Source organism: Venustampulla echinocandica (genome assembly GCF_003357145.1).
Source record: "Venustampulla echinocandica strain BP 5553 chromosome Unknown scaffold_9, whole genome shotgun sequence".
NCBI classification, from domain to species: domain Eukaryota; kingdom Fungi; phylum Ascomycota; class Leotiomycetes; order Helotiales; family Pleuroascaceae; genus Venustampulla; species Venustampulla echinocandica.
The window spans coordinates 1,007,107-1,031,561 of record NW_022474214.1 but is presented as its reverse complement, the minus strand read 5'-3'; the positions used below and the strand labels follow the sequence as shown (position 1 = coordinate 1,031,561).

At 49.7% G+C, this 24,455-nt stretch overlaps 7 protein-coding genes across 7 annotated transcripts in view; 4 read left to right on the top strand and 3 right to left on the bottom strand.

The window, feature by feature from the left end:
- The window catches only part of BP5553_09080 (uncharacterized protein), a gene marked incomplete at both ends in the record, with an annotated part of 4,054 nt that extends 3,579 nt beyond the window's left edge, over positions 1 to 475 (bottom strand). The window contains one exon of the mRNA XM_032017703.1: positions 407 to 475. Within this exon, the coding sequence (XP_031866346.1) occupies positions 407 to 475 (69 nt within the window). The remainder of the gene's footprint in view (positions 1 to 406) is intronic.
- A 5,698-nt stretch (positions 476 to 6,173) lies between these two features.
- Positions 6,174 to 7,529, top strand: BP5553_09079 (uncharacterized protein; the record flags this gene model as incomplete). Its single annotated transcript, XM_032017702.1, has 1 exon — positions 6,174 to 7,529. One exon carries the CDS (start codon positions 6,174 to 6,176, stop codon positions 7,527 to 7,529), a length of 1,356 nt encoding a protein of 451 aa, XP_031866345.1.
- Positions 7,530 to 9,538: 2,009 nt separating this feature from the next.
- On the top strand, positions 9,539 to 10,604 carry BP5553_09078 (uncharacterized protein; the record flags this gene model as incomplete). The annotated part of the gene is made up of 3 exons (XM_032017701.1): positions 9,539 to 9,927; positions 9,980 to 10,193; positions 10,251 to 10,604. 3 exons carry the CDS (start codon positions 9,539 to 9,541, stop codon positions 10,602 to 10,604), a joined length of 957 nt encoding a protein of 318 aa, XP_031866344.1.
- A 2,178-nt stretch (positions 10,605 to 12,782) lies between these two features.
- On the bottom strand, positions 12,783 to 15,896 carry BP5553_09077 (Uncharacterized protein; the record flags this gene model as incomplete). The annotated part of the gene is made up of 3 exons (XM_032017700.1): positions 12,783 to 13,507; positions 13,591 to 15,716; positions 15,778 to 15,896. 3 exons carry the CDS (start codon positions 15,894 to 15,896, stop codon positions 12,783 to 12,785), a joined length of 2,970 nt encoding a protein of 989 aa, XP_031866343.1.
- A 627-nt stretch (positions 15,897 to 16,523) lies between these two features.
- BP5553_09076 (uncharacterized protein) lies at positions 16,524 to 18,699 on the top strand (the record flags this gene model as incomplete). The annotated part of the gene is made up of 5 exons (XM_032017699.1): positions 16,524 to 16,963; positions 16,995 to 17,224; positions 17,294 to 17,354; positions 17,601 to 17,959; positions 18,014 to 18,699. 5 exons carry the CDS (start codon positions 16,524 to 16,526, stop codon positions 18,697 to 18,699), a joined length of 1,776 nt encoding a protein of 591 aa, XP_031866342.1.
- Positions 18,700 to 19,888: 1,189 nt separating this feature from the next.
- On the bottom strand, positions 19,889 to 20,989 carry BP5553_09075 (uncharacterized protein; the record flags this gene model as incomplete). The annotated part of the gene is made up of 1 exon (XM_032017698.1): positions 19,889 to 20,989. One exon carries the CDS (start codon positions 20,987 to 20,989, stop codon positions 19,889 to 19,891), a length of 1,101 nt encoding a protein of 366 aa, XP_031866341.1.
- Positions 20,990 to 22,455: 1,466 nt separating this feature from the next.
- On the top strand, positions 22,456 to 24,342 carry BP5553_09074 (putative multidrug resistance protein; the record flags this gene model as incomplete). The annotated part of the gene is made up of 2 exons (XM_032017697.1): positions 22,456 to 23,041; positions 23,090 to 24,342. The coding sequence occupies 2 exons, from the start codon at positions 22,456 to 22,458 to the stop codon at positions 24,340 to 24,342; spliced, it is 1,839 nt and encodes a 612-aa protein (XP_031866340.1).
- Positions 24,343 to 24,455: the final 113 nt, after the last annotated feature.

Here is a 24,455-nt window from a genome sequence, read left to right as displayed (position 1 = left end):
AGACCGGTACTCTGTAATGGACTTAATATATATATATATGTATATATATATATATCTATAGTCAAGATAAAGTTAACCGTCGCCGATCGGCAAACGGTTTGGTGGAGAGGCGCTGGAGGATTTGTAGGTCACAGCAGGGTGCTGTGTCAACGCCCATGTCCATGGGTGTGGTATGGATGTGCACCGAGTGTAGTGTGTGATGTGCATCGAGTTAACGACGCATACTCGAGTACTCTTCTCTGCTCTGCTTAGGCAGCCTGGTCCCCTCCACGCTGCGGTATTATTACTCCAGCTGCGTGGCGGGCATGTCCCGTTGCTGCATTCGAGGTGGATCCTGTTGGAAGGATTTGGATGGAGATACAGTATGGAGATGCTTTCCACGCAAAGATATGGCCGATTCCCGTACCACGTAATACTCTCGGCGGTTGTTTTTCTTCTCTTTATCGTCATCCCAGCCAACGGGCAGTTGGTCCATCCCGCTCATGTTCCAGTTGGCACCAATTGCTGGCCCGGGTAAGCTGCGTAGTATGGATATGTCGACTCCGTACCGCCGTTCCCTTGCCAAACCCTGCCAAAGGAAAGTGGAATATGTCAATAGCCATACCGGGAATAATAGGGGCCCCCGGTTGTTTGCCATTGCGGGTGCCCGTTGAAGGCTTGAGGCTTGAGGCTTGGGGCTTGGAGGCTTGAAGCTGGTGGTGTACAGAGTATAGAGTACAGAGAATGGGCGTTTGGCTTATGCTAGGGCTGATACCGCTATCACTCGGCCGATGGGCGTTTGGCCCTCGTGCGTCGTGCCCCCGTGCCCTATTAAACGTCGGGATGATATAGATAGGGACACGCAGGACTCGTGGCTATGGGGAGTCCTCGGTGGCATGCTCGCCATCTGCTTGGATCCTGCGGGTATTGCGATTCCGGCCGCTAGAAGAGGCAGAAGGCGATGCCACGCCGTGCTTGTCTCGCGCGCGTAAAGAGGATTTTGGCCTTCGTACGTAATCATCGACCCTCAACATTCTGAGTCCGAACAAACCGAGCGTGGTGTGGTGGCTTGGGAGTCCGAATCGAATACCCACCGATCTACGAAGTATGAGTATGAGTATCGAGCCTGGCAGCCAACCACCGGGTCCGGGTCCGACGGTCGCTTTGCCGGATTGAAGGCGACACCGGCTTACGCTGCTCATCCACGCGCGATACGAAGATCGATGTTGATATCTGGTACGCAGGTTCAGTACTGTAAGTAGCTAGGGAGGTACGAAGTACGGAGTGTTCCGTAGAGAAATGCCTGCCAGCGCAGGATGTGCCTTCACCACCTGCGTGTATCTACTACCTACCGGTATAGGTGCTGTACATGTACATGTACGTATTCTGCTGTAGGAGAAGTCGGTGTCATTACTTGCCGCCTTACCTTCAGGTACCTCCTCGGTTTGCCTGGAGCGTCACCAATATCCCTTCTTCCGCGTGTCGAGAGCAAAAACACCCAAACACGCGCATGCTTGCTATACACACCAACGAAGCAGGCACCAGGAACCATCTCGGGGTTTCCTCAGATGCTCTCTCCTCAGCTCTAGTTCGTCAATTGCCCAGATCACATGTGTGAGAATCTTACTCGAGTGCGCCGATAGCTGAAAAATAGTCCTTCTGGCACTGTGTATGGGCCCAGCCACCCGACAGCCTGCCTTCGGCCTTCCCCCGGGGGGGATTGATACTGTAAGGGGCATCCAGACGTATCACACCAGCCATTTGGTGACTGCGTGGAACCCTCGTGGGCGCCATCTCACCATGGCTGGCTGGCGGTGGGTATTTGCATTTGAGTTTGCACTGGGAAGAGCTCCGCGGAAACCCTCTTAGCCACCAGCCACGTGTAGACCAGACCGCCCCTAGGTACCTATGTAGGTAGGTAGGTAGGCAGCGATTATATTGCTCGATGCTCTACTCGAGTACCTCCGTACGAGTACTACGCACACGACTTATATTGCGAACTGTACGAAGTATTCGCTACCAACTACAACGGACAGAGTGCTTGCTTGCTTGGTACTGTACCTTACCTTCCAAGAGGTTCGGATTCGGGGCCCGCCTCGGCGGGCAGCTTACCCTAAATTCCCGTTGCAGATATGTGACGGTTACTGGATACTCTCGAGTGTCCTGAACGTGGCTTATCGCGCGGCTCCATAGATGGCCCATGTTCTTGCGAGGAGGATTGAGCGAGCTTGCCTGCCTCGCATGTACAGTAGTACAGTACATCCGGAACCTGGCAAAGTAAGCATTTTAAGTGCAGGCTAGCGCTATACTGTGTCAGGAAGGTATTCCAGAAGTGGCGTCCAGGAGGAATATATATCGGCCGAAAAAGTAGGTGTCCCGAGCAGGCCCGTAACTATATACTATATTCGACATTCGACATTCGACATTCGATGGCAAAATACCTGGGAAATATTATTAGCTCTTTTAGGTACATATGTATGTCTTGGATGGCGCAATTTAATTCTCCGTCATCTGATTGACCTCGTTATTCCCGGTACTCGTTGGTTTCCACTTGCTAAATACCATTTCTAGAGCGCTGGAGCTCTACTCTACAAATTGTACTGTACAGTACAGATCAGCAGCATGGGCAATGGAACTCTATCTCCAGAGGTATCAATGACAATCAACCCAGAACCATAGGTTAATAACTTGGCTTGACGATGTGATGCCAAACAAGTTCGAAGAGCTCCACGCGTTCCGGCCGAGGGTCTGTCTAAATTCCGGGGGCAGTTCCGTCTCGCTTTCTGAACGATGGGGCAAATGTGGCGCTGCAACGAGGACTCCATCCATGTTTAAGCCTGAATGAAATTCCTCCGCAAACTCTCCACCTGCCTTTCTCGCCGCGAGATATGCCATTATTCGAGCCTTGCCACCGTTTGCTACACCGGCAAGAGCCACGTTTCGGCCATGCCCCTCCTGCCCACACCCACCCCCCCCTTTTCCCGCATGTTCTCCCGTCTCGCTAAGCCCTTCCAGAACTCGATGCTGGCTCCTGCCCTGGTTATCACTCTAGTTTTGATCCCCCTACTCCGGATCGAGTACAACGTGTAGGGTCGTACATATTAAGAGGATTCGCGCCCTTGACGATGTGCCATGTGCCATGAGCGGTTGGGTATCTGCCATCCACAAAATATTATTATTCGTATGATTGTTCCAGGGCAGAAGGGGCCAAGGCGGAGTTCCACCGCTGTGTATGATGTCAATACCCATAAATAGGTCCGTGGCCAGCGGCTTGATGTCCTTTACAAGGCAGAGCTTGTTCTAAATGGGTTTCTAGCAGCATGTAAATTAGCGATCTCATAGAGCTCGCTGAGCCTGAGCTTGGGCAATCGGCAAGGCGGGTCGATGATGCGGTTATGACGGCCGTCCACGGCTCTCTAAATGGGCATGGTGTAGTGGGAAACGGCGACTTGATATGCCGAAGCAGACGAGCAGATCGTCATGTCCGGGCATTCATTGACCTACAGAATTCGTATCAACTTCGAAGTGGCCCCGTCTTGAAGAAAGCATATGGTCTAAAAGGCGGAACGGTGAAAAGAGCGGCAAATTTGGGCCTGGACAGACGGCTGAAGTTTCAAGGTTGAAAATAGTCCTGCTTTATCTCTGGGGACTTGAGCGTCCTCGAACTCTACTGGGCGAGTATAAATAAAAAGCACACACGAGTCACTCGGAATTGTGCCATCATCTAGATTTAGTATTCTTGGTCCCGAGTTTCAAGCGATCGGCTTTGCAAGCTAGAATAAAGAGCGGAAATCTGCTCGTTTCGGCGCGGGCTGGTAAGATCGCGAGTTGTGACATACCAGAAACAATATACATAATTGTTTAGCCTAAGACTTGATCGAAACTAATACGGGAGAACTTGCGTCCACGGACCCCGCGGGCTCGTAAGCAGTGCGCAATGTCCGCTGGCTCCTTACCACCGTTGAGATCAACACGGGGGAAAGTATGAGGTAAAAATAGTAGATATTGAAAAGCACACTGTACGTACTACCAAACTGCGGAGCACGACGTATTTGATATTGTACTGCATCTCGGGCGAGTAGAACGATGATCGTACCCCCCATTTGTAAACAATCGATCGCAGCGCGAGCCACGTTCTCGCAAAAAATCCTTCGTTTCATGCTGCGTCGAAGTGTCGAAGGCACTTCTTACTGTCACTGATCTTCTGGATTTGTTGCTTGGCAGCATGGGCACCACCACATGGCTGTCCCTTGCAAAGTCCCGGAAGATGGATACGATGGATTAATAACCGTGGTGAAGCTTCGAGTCTGGGACCCTGATCGCTGTGTCAGCGGGAGGTGCCACGGCTCATTTCGAGCTTCAGTCAGCTGCTGACTGGCTGTTGAAATGGGCTGGAGACAGGGCTGGAGAAAGGATGCGGATCCGCATGCACTGTCATCTGTAAGGACGAGCTGGCAGTTGGCTAAGTGGCAACTAACCCGGGCAAGTCTGGAACCTTAATAAAGAGAAGAACCTTCCAAAGTAGGTGTCGAGACGCAAATGCGGGAGAGCGACTAGAAGGATTCGCAGAACAACGTCTTCCCCTCGATCGTTTGCAAGGGGGAGGGTCCTCTGAAGTTTCTATTCTACCAGCTTCCATGTGGCTTTTCCAGACGGAATCCTGATGTGCCATGTGCGAATAGACACATTCAATCGAAGGCCAAGGGTATTTCCACGTGCGGAGCATGCACGGTGAGCAGCAACCTTGAAGGAATTATCAGGATCCCCCATCAGCGTAAGTAAGATCCCCCGGCATTTGGCATTTGGCGTTTGGCGTTTGTCGTTTGTCGTTTGTCGTTTGTCGTTCGGCATCGGCATCGTAATCTGTACATGTATCAATATCTGAGAGTGACGAACGATTAGATTCATCGGTGGGTGGTAAACGGATTGAATCTCGGCCGGTATAAGATGTTCGCTTCTCGCTTTTCGCTTTTCCGTCCTCTGCTCAAACTTCCACCAGCCACCTTCTAAGTTCCAGCATTGCTCCACGAAGCACGAAGAACGCAGTACTTCCTATGGCGTATAGTACTGGCATGGCAACAAATGCTGCTCACGCCTACGGTAAGCAAGGTTACTCTAAAGAAAGCCATCAAATCTGGGATCATGCTGGCTAGAGGCGCAGACCGCCCTGGTTTTTGGTGGCTCTCCGAGTACATACTCGAGTACGTACTGTACATACTTCGCGGTTGAGGTTCGTTGTGTAAGCTGACGGTGTTCCCCAACGAACCTCCGTTGGGCTGCCCTTGACCGCGTGCGTAGCATTGTGTGCCACCTCCCTCAAGGTTTCGTCCGGAGCGCTGCTCTTCTGCGCACCCTCGGGGCGCACTCGAGCACAGCTGTCGCCCATTGTCTCCAGACTCAAGAGGAGGGGGAGGGGAAGCGGCGGCAGGCATATACTCGATTCCGTAGGGATGGTTGAAGCAGCCGTTGAAATCCAATGCTGTAAGGAGGCAGAGAATGCGAATGTAATCCTCCATCCCCAGACTCCCAGCTCGAAGGAGCCGTTATCATCATCACGGTACAGTAAGTCAAGCGCAGGCACTGTATCCATCCATGGCGCCCTCTTCCATCTCACGCCTCGTACTGCCGAACCGAGTCGGGCGAAAGATATTAATCCTATGTCGCGCGGAGCTCCGCCAGGGATCATGATCTCGACTGCAGCACAACGCTGACCGAACATGTACATGTACGAGTAATACAACTCTCGTAAGGCCAGTTCCTGGGCTAGATGGCCCGGGGCCGACGTGCTGAGCCGTACGGAGAAAAGAGGTGCGATGATGTGCTGTGGTGTGCTGTACTATGCTGTGCTAAGCTGTGCTGAGCTGATGCTGTACTTACTTTGCTTGGTACGACATCCTGATATATCATGGATGGGAGGCGCCGCCAGTCCCTCTGCTGGACTTGGAACTGTATCCATATAACCAACTGCCGCCAACTCTGGACATGCTCGTTGTCGCCGCGCCTTAAGACCAGAGACAATTCGACGCAGTAGAGGAGACAACACCATGCCATCCACCATGACAGAACCGTCCAGTCGAAGCCGCAACGCCACGCGGAAGGCTCCCAAACTCCGAGCATCTTGCGATGCGTGCAGCTCAGCTAAGGTACGCTGCACTCAAACCAAACCGTCGTGCGCTCGATGTTATAAGCACGAGATGCCATGCGTATATGGCATCTCTCGCAGATCCGGGAAGCGCAGCGCAGAAAGCTATCAAGCTATGAAGAAGAGCGCCGAACTCGACACGCACGCCAATGACCGCGAAATGGCATTTTTGGATGGTTCTCTCACCATGGACCCTGCAGATCTCACTAGGTCCTCATCATCTTCATCTTCGTCCGTCAGGATGGATATGCTGAGAGCTGCGCACGTGACCGACTCAGGCCTGCGCACACCACCAGGGGCTTCAGGGGCTTCAGGGGCCTCGGATCCTTTAGACATGGACTTTTTAAATTCGCCTGCCTCTATGGAAACTGGCGATTCTGAATCCACCATGGACTCAGCCGGGCTGGATCAATACCCGTCGTCTCCAGAAGACCCCTGCCCAGATCTCCCGGATTACTTGAAGCAGCAACTTAAAGATTGGGCATTCGATAACATGTTCCTGCCCAATCTCCTCCCGACCCCCCAGATTTCACCCCGGGGTTCTCTATGTCCATCCATGTTTGAAAAGTCCGAACTGCATATTCCGAATACTATGCACCCATATGACTTCTCGGTACCTCATGAAGTGGAAACACCCCAATGCTTCAAACCGGGCTCAATCTACTCCACTAGCCCCGTTTCCGAGCCCGAGTTTGAGTTCAATCACGATCAAGATTTCTCAGATGGACTTGTACCGTCAATCGAAACAGATAGCTACTTCGATCGCCAACCGGCAGCCCCCAGCCACACGACCGACACGTCGCCAGGCAGCTCATCGTACAGCTCTCGTGCTACGGATCACCAAGCTTCGGCTGCAGAAGCTTGCCGGTGTAATGAAACCATCATTACACATTTATCCCTGCTCCCCGAACATCATGAAAACCGCTCTTACGAGATGGAACTTGCGGAGCTGCAGGAATCGCTCAAGCTCGGCTCTGACGTGCTGAATTGCGTCTGCGCTGGCAAAGACGACTCAATGACCTTGTCAATGAGTCTGCTTGTTTCTCAGATCGTGTCCGTTCTGGAGCGCCTTTGTCGTCGAGCAAGGGAAGAGGAACAGAATGACGGCACCCCAAGCACGCGGGGCAAAACACATTTTGATGCCGAGCGATTCTCCTTGGGCATGTATCAGATTGCCAAAGAAGACGAGAAGAGACTCAAGCAGGAGATGTTAGGGCTGCAGATTAAGAAAGTTGAGTTGTTGATCATGTGCTCGAGGGAAATGGTAAAGGGATTGATGGGCCAACGACAGCAATCTCGCCGCCAGCCAGATACCCAGGCGCTGGTGTCGGAAAAGCTATTTAATTACCTTGCCGAACATGTCAGGAACGTGAGGGCAGAGTGGGATCCAAGGAATAGTGAATCGTGAATCATAAAAGTCGGCTGGGTTTGGCAATGATTAAGGGCGGAATTTACTGGCAAGGGCGTTTGTTGGTCAAATCTCGGTGTGTCCAGCGTCCCTGCACCAAACAGCAGAATGGGTCAGAAGTCCGGACACTGCTAGTAAGTATGGCCTTCACCATTTTATCCAGTAAGATAGGATTTTAACAACGTGTATAGCGGCAACCACTTGAATGGAGAACCTTCCACCTACAAGTGGTGTTCGGCCATAAAAATATAGGTTAGAGGGCGCTATTACACAGACCGTCGTCAAGAGTGCAAAAGTTTTGGTATGATATGATATTAGCGCCCGAGACTTTTGCAAATGAAGCAAAGTAATAGGCTCGGTCGATCTGGATTTTTGAACTTTTATATTATAGCCGCATGGCTTAGAGGAGGATGGTGGCAACGTACAAATATACCCAATCTTTGGAAAATATGGCGTTATTTTTATTAGAGAGATGGTTTGATTTTTAGAACTAACCATAGACTAAGAGAGCTCAGCTTCTGTGTTGAAACAGAGAATATACCCCCATGGCACACCTGAAAATAGTATCGTTACTGCCCATCAAATGCAATATACATGACGTTGCAACCGGCTTTCTATCATATAAGACGAAAGAGTGGTACAAGAGTGAAGTCATAGGCGAAATTCGGTGTCGGATAACTTTCGGCCCATTGCAGATACACAGTGTAAATATATATATTCGTATCAGGGTATCGTATTGGCTGTGGTAAGCTTTAGTTGTAACTCTTCGATTGTCTATATAGTCTATTTGTGCGCTTCTTGTGATGTCGTCAGTTTGACTCTGGCTTCAGCAATATCCTATGTAAGCACTACCTTTAAAGAGTAGTAAAATTGTCGAGGGCATAGTTGACTGCCTACGCGTCTTACTTATTCTATTATCCTACGAATATTCCACTTTGACTGCCTTACTTCTACACAACAGGACAATTTGAAGCGTCTAGAAGCATGATTGGTATTATAGATATCTCCGGCGTAGACGAAGAGACGGGAGCACTTATCGTCCAGATCCAACTAGAGGATAGCCAACCACTGGCAGAAGAACATGGAGGCAAGGGCAAGGCTCGCGAAGGCTCGATCTCCAATTCCCAAATAGCCTTACACTATACGCAAAAGACCCAGAACGGAATACTACCCTCGTAGCAGATATGTAGATAGCAAAGAGCATTGTACGGGCTTGCTAGACGGACAGAGGCGCGCTAGCAACTATACTGTTACAGGAAGGAACAGTCTGCGACTATTAATGCAACTGCTAATCGACAAATAGCTTGTCCACTTAGCACTGTAGTGTGACGGCCTTAGCACTACTAGATGCTAGTACCTTTAATGCAGAACGCCGGTGGCAAGGTGCCTACCTAGGGTACCTTAGGTAGTATTTAATATCTAGCTAGTGTACCCAGGTAGGTACCTACGGTAAGTAATTAGTCATGCCCCACCACCTAAGATACCACATACTAGGCTTACAGCACGCGAACTTGCGAGCCGTAGAAGTGCTGGTTAAAGGTCGTAAATAAGTAGGTAAATAAAGTTAAAGTACTTTCCCCTCTATATTTTATTCAACAATCTAAATCAAATTAAGCAGGACAACTTGGAGCCTGAGTATTTGTCGGCGTTTTCGGAGGCACTGAAAACAGGTAGAAAGGGTTGATTGATTCTAGTAACCGAGTGGAGAAGAAGTCGTCCTTGTTATACACAGACAAAAGTGGCCCGGCCATATTTGCCACATGTGACGCCCCACGTGGAACTCCTGATTCCAGCATCGCCACAACTCAGCGGGTGTGGCTCAGCGACAGTTATCCAGACACACCTCTGGTGCGTCACCACACCTGGAGGGTCGTTTATTAGTGAGCATGCAGGTTCCAATCACTCTTATGCGATTTCGCCTTTGTTTCGCGATGTACAATGTCAGCGTCTCAAGAGCTCATTTGTTTTCCGATCAAGTAATATACCAACGTCTAGTCCGTACCATTACTATGGGCCGACACCACCGTTCATCTAGCCCTAAGCAGCTTTCAACATGGAATTCCCAACGCTCTCCGACACCAGCCTGGCTACTCACTGTCCGGAGACAGCTCCGAAACCTTCCAATATCACTTATCGATGATACAGAACTTGCCAAGCTACATGTTACTCTCCAAGAAGAAGATGAGCTTTCGATTTGTCCCACGCTTGGCACTTTGAAGAAGATCGAATCATTCTGCACAACAGACGCCTACAAAGGTCACTCAGGGGTTCTACCCCGTCACCTACGAACTCGTTTAAACTGGGAGAAGCAGTGTGCGGCACAAACCGACGCAGTTCTCACCGAGTTAGTAGTGGAGCTAGGAGACCGCCATTCGGTGAATCGGACGGACTTTTACAGGTGAGTTAGGATACACACCCTACCAAGGCACCATTGCCAACATGTATTATAGACACGAGCACACGCTACGCATTACCGGCGATCCATATACGAAGGGCGTCAAATCAAACTTGACCATACGTGACTTTCAAGGCGGCAACTCGATTTCAATCATCGTACGAAACAGGCGACCTCACCAGTGGCAGCTCAGTGCGACAGAAGTTTACACTCTACTAACGCTAGCTGATGAACAGCGGAAGGCTCGACCGGATTCTGATGTCTATAAGGTATGTTTCATCACTACATCAACCCCGTTGACCGAGCCTCTCTGACTGTTCATTTAGGTTCACATTATTGTAATACAAAACTACTGGGCCTATCGACTCTCTGCAGATATACCTTCTTCGTATATCACTTCGATCATTGCTAGCCATGTCGAGATTAATGGGCACATTGCTATACGTCGAACGCCATATTTCAACGTTTTCGAGGAATTTGGGCTACAAGCAATATTGAGGGCATTCTTTGAAGACTTTCCTTTAAGTACATTGAGTACGGTGCCGCCTCTCCCGCCTGTCCATTTCCCTCCCCCGGTGGGACGCAAGTATAACAAAGTGCTAGAGGCTTCGTCAATAAAGCAGTCGAAACGACGCCACAGGAGTAAACACAAGCAGCATGTGAGGGAAAGGAAAAAGTAATTTTCTGACCCGGTTCTGACATGCTAATGTAAGGAGCTAGTTGACGATACTAGTAGGGATTTTACGGTATAACAGAGCCAGACTGGAACAACCTTGACTTGCCGTCGAGTTAGATAAACCATCTTCAAGCGTGCCAACCGTTGATCATCACGTTGCTATAGTTCGACATCCAAATCCTACTTGTAGGTTACAATACATCCGTTCTAATCCTATCTACTCCTACGATCAAGAACATTTACAGCGGGCTATTAGTTGTCTCACTTGCACATGGAGGATGACTAGGGAAGTGGAGGGCAACTAATCCGCGGGATACGATTCAGCTACATGATAATTAACAAACGAACCGAGGGACCAGCACGAAACTAGGACTTTGAGATACGGGATGGTACTAGCAGTGAGGGTGCTGCAAGATGGGTGTGATGGCCAAATTTTCGAGGATGACAAGAACAGAGTGTACAATACTATGTAGGTGGTTTTATATTTCATCGGCTACCATTCATGACTTGAATTGAGTAGTACACGTACCAACTATAAATCTTTGGCTCTTGATTCTAAAATTGTCGAGGCTCATTAAACTCCCTCCTCTCTTCTGTGCCAGCGCTTTTGCTTCCTCACACTCAACTGTCAGTCCTTCTATCCGGCGCCCTCAAATTTACCACTCATCACCCAGCCTTAAATACCAATCCCGAGGATCAGTATTCCTCTGCTTGATATCCTTATAATGACTTCACTCGACTGTCACTGAGGAAAGACTAACGGGATGTACGAATAGGCTTAATGTAGAAAATGAAACGTTTCCCGAGGGGCCATCCATACTACATTTCCTTTTTTGGTTTTCTAAGCAACCAAGTTTCACAGCCTTTAGGGTCTCTCTGCGAGCCCTGTGTGAGACTGCGGTGAGACTTGTCAACTGTTCGACGAAGCAGAGGATCTCTAGCTCCCATAAAAGATACACATTTAGAAACTCATTCCAATCCGAAGAATGTCTCCCCATCAACGTCCCGGCTTCCACTATTCACCCACACCACGGACACACTATATTTACCATACTGTCCTTCCCATTCTGTTTGCAATCAACCCTAGCGTACCTCACTTATGCCCACTCGGGCATACAGTCCTCCTTCACAACATTTATCAGCCCGGTACTATTCCAAGCTAAGACAAGGCTCTTCAGATAAGTCTTTTAATTCTGCGATCTTTAAAGCTCTATAGCTTCTCTCCCCAAATCGAAGATGCTGGTAGTTATTGAAGACGACCTGAAGATTGCAAGTAAAGCCGGGGTTAACGGTAAGAGAACCCACTAAGAAACATTTCCTGTCGAAGATGGCGGCCGTAGGGATATTCTTTTCTCCGATTCTAGAAGAAAGGTGCCGACGATGGGTTCTATGGTTATGAAATCCCGTAAAGAGATACTGGAGGTGTAGGTGCGCAGTTTAAGTAGCTACGGGGCGATAAGTCGGGGTCGGTTGGGTTACTTATTTTGGAGTAAAGGAGTGTGTAAGCAAAAGTCTAGTAGGATATTTCAATGCCGTAGGGCTCTTGTTCGAACTATAACGTTCAATGGAGTCACAATAGACCCCTTTAAATGGTTCGGGTCTTGATGGCTTGCTCGGGGCAATATGCAATTCCTTATACGAAATGCGCAGTCGCCGGAGAGCTCATGAGATGTCTCGTTGCAAAAGTGTTGAAAATACCCCATAGTCTACTCCATTCTCATATTCCCATACAGCGGTGTTGGTGATTCTAATAGCGTGGAGGAAGCAACTTCTACCATTGATTTTGGAAGAATCGCACGCTTCTAGATATTTTCGAGTTAGCTTTCCTGTGATACAGGGTCAGGAATATATGCACTACAAGCCTGATTATATTTGCTACATCTTTTTATGTAATAAAGGTGCCTGCTAATGTATGTCATAAATGTAGTACGCCTTACCGTCCACACCGCCCGCCGTGCGGGTACTTGTAGTGCTAAGATAAGCTTGAAAGGTTTGTGAGCAGAGAGCAACGCCGGAAATGAAATACATCCGGGAGATGCTGTCTAAGGAAGGCCATAATTGTAGTTCTACACACAATTCATACCATCCTATCTGTACGTCTCCCGCTATCCCATGCAGGATCCCTAAGCCCAGGACGCCATAGTAGAGCCCAAGATCCCCGTAACGCCTTCCCACCTTTCATCTAGAACCATTTACCAGTGATGCTCCCAAGAACGAGATTCCTTTTCTGCTTCGAGGCATACTTGCTGACATCCTCCGCCCACCCAGCGCTATTTTCTTGCACTCTGTCCATGCTATCTCCTACAATATTAAGTCTTTCGGTCCTTTCATTCAATTGCCTCGTCATGTAGTCTCCCCAGCCCTCCGTCTGTGCGCCAGCTCTGCTTGGCCCGCCAGAACGGGCAGCCCGGTCTTCATCCGCTGCTGCTGCCAGCATACGCTTGCTAGGTGGGCGATCTGGACCCCCGATGAGCAAGTCAAGATCCGTTGGGCTCACATACTGGGTTCCTGAAATCCATTGCAAGTTCGATATTGTAGGCCGAGGTGGGACTACAGCTTCTGGGTTGTACAGATTGTCCTGAGTGCGGGGAAGAGGTTGGCCGGAGCCCCATGCACTAAGCATAGCAACTTCTGAGGGGCCTGTCCAGCCGAAAATATCCCCTGACGGTGTGACGATTGTGCTTGATATTCTCGTCTTATCGAGCATCTCTATTTTAGCCGCGCTTATCTCCTTCAGGGAGGGGATCGAAAATGCTCGTGCCGTACCATCGCCGAATATGCCAACAAGCGCAAACCCGTGACCCTCGAATTCGGTGATGGAGGCAGATTCACAGAAGAAGTCATCGAAAGCCTTGTGGGCTCCCTTGGCTGTCGCCGGCTTGAATATTCTGACTTCTGATTGAGTGACTGTCCAAGAATATTAGTAGTGTAATCCTAAATAGCCCGATCTATAAAGTCGTTGATGATCATCAATGCAGGACCTGACTTACCAACGAGAAGTGTGCCATTAGTCTGCTGGCCAGTTCGCAGAGCTCCGACGGTTGCTCCAGTTGCCGCAGCTATCCTTCCGGTGCTAGCGACTATAGGGTTGATAGATATAACACTATCACCAAGCGCTGTTACACCAGCAAATTGAGCCGTGTATCCACCATTACTCTGTGGCAAAATTTTGAACGTGATGACTTTGCCAAGATTTGTTCCCACGAAGCATGCAATGCTCGAGTAATTATCACCTTCAAGAGTCATAACACCAAACTCGATGACAACCGGCCAATCTGGTTTTGCGGAAGTTTGACTGCTACCTTTCTTTATGAAGCTACTACGCTTCTCGGATTTGGCGAACTCGCTCATGGAAGCACTGAATATGACAGCCGGGCCGCGGAGATCGATGATAGAGAACATCCCGTTCTCAGTCCCCACTCCGACAAAACCCACATCGGACATCTTAACTGCGCGTATAGGTCCTTGATTCGTGTCGTAGAGCACGAACGGCTGAAGGCCTTCCTTGAGGCTAGGCTCTGCACGGCTCTCGATATCTGTAAGGCCTCCGGGAGTAACCTCAACAGTTGGTTGTGATTCTCGACCGTATCGTTTATTACCGCCCCAGCGATACATCACAACTTCACCAGTCTGGGTACCAATAGCGAACTCTCCAGTTTGAGCTCCCAGGCTCATGGTTGTGATATTGACGTCGTCAAACCGGCCGAGAGCCCTGGCAATATCGACTTGTAATGTGAGAGTATTTTCGACCTCGTCCCCTCGCCCAGCATCCCATAGACGGACCGTGCCATCACCATGTGCCATTTGAACGATGTTTCGTGATTCGTACTTTCTCAACGGCTTGATACCCTCGGCACCACCTTTCAACAGCTGCGGCCCTTGTTGCCGGTTTTCTACCATACCAAGCCATCGACCGCGATCTAACGGAGTCACTGCTATTGAGGTAACAAACGGATGAACAAATGATACGGATGGAGGAAGAATATTGGTGGGTGAGATAGGATAGCCACTTGGAAAGCTCAGTGTAATAAGCTCTCCAGATGTGAGAAGCGCGAGTATAGCAATAGGATCCTGAGCGCCGGCAAAATGAGGAGAAGAACGAGGGATAAGACAGAAATTGACGACCTCCGCGCCTGGGGGCGTTGGGAGGAGACGTTGGCGTTTGCCCTCGAAATGGTCTGTGAGGACTTGCCATGATGATGTTGCATAGACAGGGGTAGGACCTAACTCAAAGAATGTCATCCCCGTTTGTGGCACGGTTGTGTTAACACCTCCTGCTACGAGGATTCCCGTATCATCCGGATTCTCTTTTGCGCACCAAACTATCCGAGCAAACGGTTCTTTCAAAGCAAAAGTTTCGGCATCGTTGGAATTTTTTGAACGCTTTCCTGGGATGTTGACATTTGTATCAGTTAAAGTCCTTGCCATGACAACACGGCCATCCTTGGGATCCCAGATGACCATAGTAGCGTCGTCATAAGCGGTTCCTACGAATGTTCCCGTTGGGTGCCAAAATACCTGTGTTAGACGAGGGCGCCTTATGTCTCCCATAGACATGGGGTCTGCGGTCCCACCTGGGGCTCCAGATGGCACCTCATATTGGAAATATTTGATCGGCCTGTTCTGTTTGAAAGAATATATCACCGCGCCTTCGGTGTATCCGATTAAGAGCTGGCCGATATCCCGAGGGTGTAATTGCATAGATACAACCGAGAGTAGTCGAGATCTTGGGCTCTTCTCACGCCAAAAGTTCGGAAGCCGAAGCGGTGCTGCTTTTTCTCGATCCAAATCATACGCGATGACATCCCCGTTTTGTAACCCTATCAAGGCCCAGTCGATCATCGGATCAGTGACCATAGCTGTCACTACTCCCGGCGGGGCATAGACTGCCTGCTTCTTCCCTGATTGCAAGTCCCATATTATCACCTCGTTTTTTGAATCCAAGCTGACAAGTCGGTCGGCAACGAATTGGAGGGCTTTTACTGACGCCCGTCGAGGAAGGATAAAGGTAGCTTGGACACGGCTCTGGCCGAAGATGTAAATTTGGCCGCTGCCAAAGGTGGTCTCATTCGTACCTATTGCTAGTAGAGACTGTACCGGGTCGTATGCTAATGAGCTGGTCGTCAAAGATCAGCAGCCATCCCAGACATTCCAAGGTAATTCCCAGCGCAACATACCCAATTTGCGAGTTAATACCAAAGCGAGCTCTGTCATCGGGAGAAAACAAGCCTGGTATAATACCGGCCGAAAGGTCATTTTGGATGCCGGCCTGTTTCCCACGTAGAAAGGCTGCCATATTGCCAGGCGGTTATAGAATCTAGGATCTGTGTAAGGTTGGTAGGTAGAGATAGAGTGAAAGGATGGAGGGGTCTAGCTAGAGGCCAAGGCATTACGAGTACAAACAAGTACGTCTGCCTCAGGTTTCACATTGCCAATATCAGCGCCACATATCTACCTAGGTAGGTGGTTATCGCATAGGGACAATAATAATTACACATCGAACGTTGTCTTGTTGTGTTGAGGTTACGAAGTATGTCCTGGACGCAGACCATTGACGGGCTGGACAATGCTACTTGTAACATCTCAGTGGGGTGAGGCCCGTGTCAACACGAAGTACACTTCCAGTTGCCATGTCACATGTGGGATCTCTTTGTCGAATTAGCCACAAACCATTCTCTCAAGCCCATTGAAACCCTGAAACTGGAGTTATGGCGTTATCATTGTCGGGTTCTCTCAGATTCATTATGTGTCATTGAGCTTTGTTTGATGCGTTGTGCCTGTCTTGAGTGTACGAACAAGCCTCTTTGTCCACGAAACGAATAAATACCATTCACTCACCGCACTTCAGCGAAGTATGTATTTGTCAATTATATTTATGCCACTGCCATTTACATTACTACAAACATCAAAACCCCGTTTCGAAATGACATCTAGAGCGTCAGCTTCTCGGTACCCCAGAGGTGGACAGCCCGGCGCTCCATCTAATGACAAGGAGACAACCTGCGACTACTGTAGAAGAACGCTACATACCCCTCCATTTATAAGCTTCATCCTCGATAGCAGTCCCACGGTCATACCAAACTACACCCTCGACCGCTCAATTGCACGATGCAAGCACTGCGATTATGTCGCTGCATGCAAGCAGTCGATCGATGCTGAACTGCTACCACCGGCATACGAAAGCCCAGTCGCCACTATCGAACGTCACATCGCCATGGCAGAGGGGCTGATAGCTGATGGGATACGGAGCGAGGAACTACGGAGGACGTTGCCGGCGATGAAGAGACGGTTGGCGGAAGCTATCAGAGAGAGAGATCAGAGATGCGAAGCTGCTTGGAATGAATTCTGGGGGATTTGGGGAAGGTGAAATTGAAGTTGAAATTTTAGGACTTAGGAATCCTACGGAGCTTTTAGCAGGGAGTTACGGGATCGGTAGCCCTTTGAGACATCGTCGTGGCTTGGGTGGTCTTCAAAAAGGGGTGCCCGAAAGTCTTTGTTATTCGGGTGGTTCGACACCAAAATGGTTCTTTGATGGCAGCCGGCAGCAGTTGAATGAACAAGGCCAACCATTCCTAATAGGTGCAGCATGGCTGCCACTCCATCGCTCGACGCGTGGTGCACTCCGTAAGTAAACCACGAGGCCCTCGAATCGATTGCTCGTTGACGCTTGCCAGATGTCGTGTCGTATCGTAGGTGTCTGTTTCGCTGTTCATATTTCTCCGGCCCAACGCATTCTCATGCCACAGGCCGCAGGGTAAGTATCAGCGATGACTCTGCTCTTTCCTTCAATTTCCCCTCCAAGACCTGCCATTGAATAGACGTAAGCCAGAGTGAATATGAAGGATTTTTAGTTTTATGTAACGAGAGAAGAAGAGTTTGAGACTCGCTTCGCTTTTAGAGGAAAATTTACGACTGATCATGTGACTGCAACAAGCGTGGGAGCTATGACGGAATGAGACTAGCCCCAGATTACGCGGGCGTGCTGACTCGGCGGGGTCAGATTTGCGGTGTTGCGCCAGCTTTGCCCCTCCATTTGGGCATTATTACTTCAAGACTTCAAGTACGAAGTACAACCCTCTGTGACGACTGGACTGCACTGGACTGCACTGTATGAAACCACCACCTCCCTTGAATTGAACCTCCTCTGTCGCGGCCCACATATACGAGGTACTGTTGCTAAGGCCACCCAAATAGTTGAATTTCGCCATACTGGTCCTACCACAAGCTTGCGTTTTACCCACAAAGGAGTAATCTTCCCATCACCCCAGCCACAGCCACACCAGGTCATCATGGCACCAGGAGGACCACCAGGCGGCGGACGTGGCCGCGGAGGCAAATTCAAGAAGTTCACTCGCGGTGGTATGCATCCTCTTGATCTTAATTACACACATCCATCTTATTAATTCCCTCAAGGTGGCAAGCACTTCTCCAAGAACCTGCGACCCCTCGATGCCGATGGAAACGAGATTGAGGAGCGCGACCCCAATGCATCCACATCCGAAGAGGAGGAGGACAGCTCCGAAGAGGAGTCATCCGAAGAGGAAGACGCCGACAAGCCTGCCATGACCCGCGAAGAGCGTCGCGCCGCCGCGAAAGCCAAGAAAGAAGCCGCAATAGCTAAGAGGAAGGGTGTTCCCCAGCCGGGTGATCTACCTTCCAGCTCCGAGGAGGAGAGTGACGATGACGATATGCCCGCCAACCCGAACCACTCGAAAGCCGCACGGAACCAAGCTAAGGCCGCGCCCGTCACCGTGGAGCAAGTCGCCGAGGGCGTTAAAGATATGGGTGTCGGCGGCAAGGGAAAGAAACCAGCTGCAGAGTTGAGTCGTAGGGAAAGAGAGGCTCTACAAGCACAACAGGCAAAGGAGAGATACCAGAAGCTGCATGAGGCTGGCAAAACGGACGAGGCCAAAGCAGATCTCGCGCGGCTGAAGCTTATCCGGGAGAAGAGAGAGCAGGAGGCTGCCCGGAAGCAGGCCGAGAAAGAAGAACGTGAAGCAGCAGATAAATCAAAGAGGACTGAGATTGACGCTCGAGAGGCGAAACGGAGAGAGGCTGCTATGGGGGGACCAAAGGGGAAAGGCAAGGCGAAGAAGTAGATTCTCAATTTCCAAGCACCTTTCATGTCTTGACGGCCCTTAGTCTTACTCAATCAATGTTGAACTTGGAATGGATTTCGATGTGCCTACTTCTCGCTTGTTGTTTCTTTGTCGAGTACCTAGCATGATGTAGTATGCAATGTCTGATGTCAGTTATCGCTCTCAATCTCTCGATATTTTTCCATATCTTGACCACTTAAGAGTACCTAGGTACCCTCAGCATTGCTTTAGTTCAAGACATACCCAAGATATAGCACAGTAGCGGCACATGGTATTATCTGCACATAAGTAAATTATACATAATGTTCTCGTATTCAGAAACGAAGCCTCTAATATTCTATTTGGTGTACTCGAGCACGACCCACGAAGTCGCAGACCGCATAAATCATAGTGTACCTGTCCTCCTAGTAGTCCCCAATAGCCGACTCGTTTAGCAAACTATGGGAGCTACCTGAGTTGTTCCCTTCAAGATTGCCTGCTGCTGAAAACTCTCACTTGGCGACAACCTCCACTTGCCATTCACTTTCATCTTACACAACGGCGCTTCCCATTCTAGTCAAAATAAAATGTCCAACCTCCCTATCGAAATCCACAAATCAAAAAAGGAACGTGTAAAGAGGGGAACAGTTCACCAAAGGGAGAAAAAAATAAAATTGAAGACTACCGGATTTGAACCGGTGACCATCTGGATTTCCTGCGTCGCTTTAAAGCGAGGACTGGAATCAGACATGCTACCACTACACTAAGCCTTCGTTTCTTTTAAGGACAGGAAGTGTTAATTAATGTTATACGGAATGTATGTGGAGAGAATGACAATCATACGCGTCTGTAGGCGAGTTTATATCACTTCGGTACCGGGGATTACGTAGTTCTACTCTAGGTGGTGATTTTCATATAGTGATGTTTTAGGATGTGCGGTTTTTTGTCTTTACTTGCTCTCCTTTACAGACGTATAGTTCCCAGTGGACGTGGAGTCGAACTGATCAGGGAGAACACATAGCTATACGATCTTGTGGCAAGTATCCCTGTATAATAATTCTTGTCTCTCAATATACGTGGACTTAGCCTTGGTATCGGCCAAAATCAAAGTGGCCTATACATGGTGCTAATCTAGATAAATATTTCCCATGTTAAAATAAACAACAACCGGATCTTACAGGGTTTTAAATTTGGGTAAAAGCTACATAGTTTAGTATTTCTGTTTCCAGACCTTCAACCCATCCTCCAGACTCGCAACAAGACTCTTACTCACAGCCATTTCGGAAAAGCTCACCCTATCCGGCCACCACTCCAGCCACCCTTCAACTCGGGCGCCCTGCTCCGGATCAAGAAGTCCAACACTGACATCAATCAACTCGGGTCTTTCGTCACAATGCCAGAAGACAGTTGCCCCGCACCCGGAACAAAATTCCCTATAGATGCCTTTCGAGCTCTTATACTGCTTGAGTGTCCCCAAGTTGAATTCTAGCGGGGCCCCATCTTCCTTGAAGATATTGCACTTCGGCACAAATGCCCATGGCTGGATCTCGAATCCGGAAGCACGACGACAAGATGTGCAGGTGCATGTTCCCGCGAGGTACTTGGTATCATCAGCCCTCAGCCACCAGGTCTCGTTATTCGGATTTTCTACGGCAGAGGAGGTTGAGTTGTGGTACGGGACCATGAGATCCGGAAATGGAGACCGCACGGTCTTCGAAGCTTCATTAGGCGGAGTGATGTAGAATTTAACTCCCCCGCAATGACACTCTGCTTTCAACTTTGTCGTTTTCCGAGGTGGCTCGGGTAGTGCCCGCATCGCTGTATCAGGAACAAGTTGTATATCTCCACTCATATCCTGGGACATCCACCGCTTTAGATCACTCTTTGTCCCATCAACTGAATCTGAAGCCACAATATCCTTGAGCCATACCGAGATCCCTCCATCCAGCGTGCCACCAAGCGCCTTGGAGCCCGTCCATTTTACCAAGCCCTCAGTGCGGTCCCATGTGCCGGTGGAGAGATGCCAGGCTTTCTTTGGCGTGACATACACAAGAACATGTGCGCCACACGTCGAGCAAAAATATCGCGTTAACACGTCAGACGACTTGTAGGCTGTGAGACTATACTGAGTCGGGGAGATGGTTTGGTGAGGGGGTACGATAATGTATGATATCCCGCAGGAACCCGAGAGACGGCGGCAGATGGTGCAAAGGCAGAGGGCGCGGGGCAGAGGGAGGAGAGAGTTGGGGTAGTCGGCCTGGAAGGTGAAGGCTTTGCAGGCACAGGTTGCGGTGATCGTTGTAGCCTCCATATTGACGTGTTGACGCTTATTTCAGGTTGTGCGAGTAGAGGGGTCGAGTATTCATATCAATATATCGTGAGAGATGTCAATCGCGGTCTGCAATATCAAATCCGAGAGGGGTTCGGCATCCTAGTAACAGCACGGCGTGGAAATTCATCCGGCTTGTAATCCTATTGCCTCCTTATTATCATCACTTGATCGGGTGTTTATCGAAGGTACCGAGAGGGGCCGGGTAGTGTAGTTGAAGTTCCAAGATATCTGGACTCTGTAGTACAGTCCACCTACATTCTAGTCCTAGTCTCCATTGAGACTCCTTTGCGGGGAAATGTTAGCCCCTTTACTGACAATCTAGCAATGGTCAGCCGATAGAAAACGCGGCCAAGGCCAAGGTCAAGGTGAAGGGAATTGAGCAAGTGCGTCGATATGGCGCCGAAGACTCTTGCATTCTGCGTTACCGAGGGTGTTATAAGGCTTCCTCCGCAATCGCAATCGCAAGCTGGTTTTTTTGTTTGTTATTGTTTATTCCTGCGCCGGAGGAAACTCGGGAGGCTGATCGGGATATCGGCAGCCTGGCGCATGTGGCTCGTGCGGCCGTGGCGGTGCAATTCTGCGGCGCCGCCCGCATTTCGTCTCCATCCAAAATCCTTGTTCGCCTCCTTTATACCTGCTTGGTACTGGTACTGGTACATCTAGATCCTCTAATTTCAAAAATCACGATATAAACCCAGAATACGCCCGCCCAGGCCCCGCAAGTGCCGTTAGACTACTGGCCTTACTAGAGCCGCTACTTCCGCTGTCATGTACAGTACGTGCTGGAGGAGTGCTGTACTGTACATGTATGCATCACACCGAAGAGTACACGCCTGGTCCTTTTATCGACTTCTTCTCTTAGCCCTTTGGGTCCAACATCAAATACATCAACGCAGCTTCAGAAGGCGCTGAAGTCATGCTAGTGCAGGACTACCAGTACTGGATACAAAGCGTTGTCTCTTTTTCTAGACCCAACAAGACGTTTCGACGAAATATTTCTTCTGCGATTGCAAACGAGTCATGCCACTATTTGCCACCTGGAAAGTTCCAGGCACGGTACCAGCCCCGGCACCATCCTCGAACACCTCGCCGATGATCGATTCAATCTAGTGCCGTTGTGCCGTAGAATTACGTCGCCAATGTTTAAAGTTAATAGGTTTGCTCCTAGTTCTACCGGCCACGGCGAGGTGCTTAAAAAGTGGCTTCCGAGTGGCTGCAAAACCTGTTCGGCTGGGGCAACCTAGTTCTTTTATTTTCTGTTTTGAGGCTTTTCATATCGTACCTGCGCCTTGTCTTCCCGTGCTTCGGAACGCGTGCCGAGCTTTGATATATATCTACCCAGGGCCCCAGGAGTTTGTGATAGTTTTAGAGTTGATACTCAGTCACCCTTGCTTCCTCCATACATTTTACATCATCCATAGGAAGCCTACTCGGGTCAACCAAACATGGCAGGACATCACGATTCGAGCCGCATATCGGACCACTCAGAGGATTCTGATCAACCACCACAATCAAATTTACAATTTCACGACATCACACAGAGTATAACAGCACCGAGACCCCTGGCACACGCCCAGACAAATGGCACCGGAATCAGCCCTACACAAACCAATGGATCACGTATCCAACGGAATGAGACTCGTTTATCTCAAAAGTCAAGACGGGCGTCAAAGGCGTCACGGGATCCTAATCTCGATATCAATCTGCCCTACCGAACTTTGACTGCAACCGCCAACCTCGAGGAGTACATTGCGGAGAAGCCCGAAGGAGAAATCCAAGGGCCAGTAGCACCAGATGGAAAGCACCAATACAAACTCGTCACGTTCTTGCCGGATGATCCAGAGAACCCAAAGAATTGGTCCAAGGCGTACAAGTGGTGGTGTACGATGGTGGTTGCATTAACTTGCTTCGTCGTAGCATTGTGCTCCTCTGTTATCTCGGCGGATATCATGGGCGTGGCGGACGAATTTCACAGATCGGAAGAAGTGGCTCTCATCAGCATTTCGATATTTGTTGTTGGGTTCGGAGTCGGTATGTTACCATGTCCCAAAGTCTGAATATTTAACTAACACTTAATAGGCCCTATGATATTTGCTCCACTTTCGGAAATTCTCGGTCGTCGAATCATCTATGCAACCACCCTTTTCGTGGCTGTAATTTTCATCATTCCCTGTGCTGTAGCGAAGAATATGGCAACCCTGCTGGTTTGCCGTGCCATAGATGGTATTGCATTCTCCGCTCCTATGACGCTTGTTGGAGGCACTTTGGCAGACCTCTGGAGGACTGAAGAACGAGGTGTTCCCATGGCCGCATTTTCGGCAGCTCCATTCATCGGCCCGGCAATTGGTCCCTTGATCGGTGGATTCCTCGCTGATGCTGGGGGATGGAGGTGGTTATATTGGATCCAGCTCATTTTCGCTACTGTCTCATGGGTTCTGATTACTTTTACCCTCCCTGAAACATACGCACCCACGATCCTCGCTCGCCGCGCGAAGAAACTCCGTGAACAGACTGGAGAGAAAGAGCATGTTACAGAGCAAGATATCGACAAGCGCCCCCTTAGTGAACGCCTCCGCGTCTTCCTCCTCCGGCCCTTCCAACTCCTCTTCGGCGAACTCATCGTCTTGCTAATCTCCCTCTACATGTCCGTGCTCTACGGCCTTCTCTACATGTTCTTCGTCGCATATCCCATCGTCTACCAGCAAGGAAAGGGTTACACCGCTGGTATTACAGGCTTGATGTTCATCCCCATCGCCGTTGGGGTCCTCTGTTCAGCTGCCTGCGCACCCATCGTTAACGCTCATTACCTCAAGATTTGCAAGAAACACAACGGTTCCCCCCCCGCAGAAGCTCGCCTCATCCCCATGATGGTCTCTTGCTGGTGCATCCCCATTGGCCTCTTCATCTTCGCCTGGAGCTCGTATCCGCACCTCTCCTGGGCCGGCCCAGCATTCGCCGGTTTTCCCGTCGGCTTCGGCTTCATCTTCCTCTACAACTCCGCGAATAACTACCTAGTAGACTCCTACCAACACCAAGCCGCCTCCGCACTTGCAGCTAAGACGTTCATCCGATCCTTCTGGGGCGCTGCTGTTGTGCTGTTTACTGGACAGATGTATGCCCGTCTTGGGTACCAATGGGCTAGCTCTCTGCTAGCGTTCATCAGTTTGGCTTGCTGTGCTATTCCTTTTGTGTTTTATTTTTACGGCGCGAGGATTAGAAAGCGCAGCAAGTATGCGTACAGTGGGGATGATGAGGAGACTTTGAATACCGGCAGCGGGAGAGCTACGAACCAGGAGCTGGAGAGAGCAATCAGTTATGTCAGTAACCCTTGAGGGGTATGGCCGCTGAATCCGCCCCGCCAATACCTAAGCACCTGCGGTCCTCGTTCGGGCTGATTCAGGCGACAGTGGGCTTTGTTTGCTAGACTTGTTTGTCTAGACGGTCA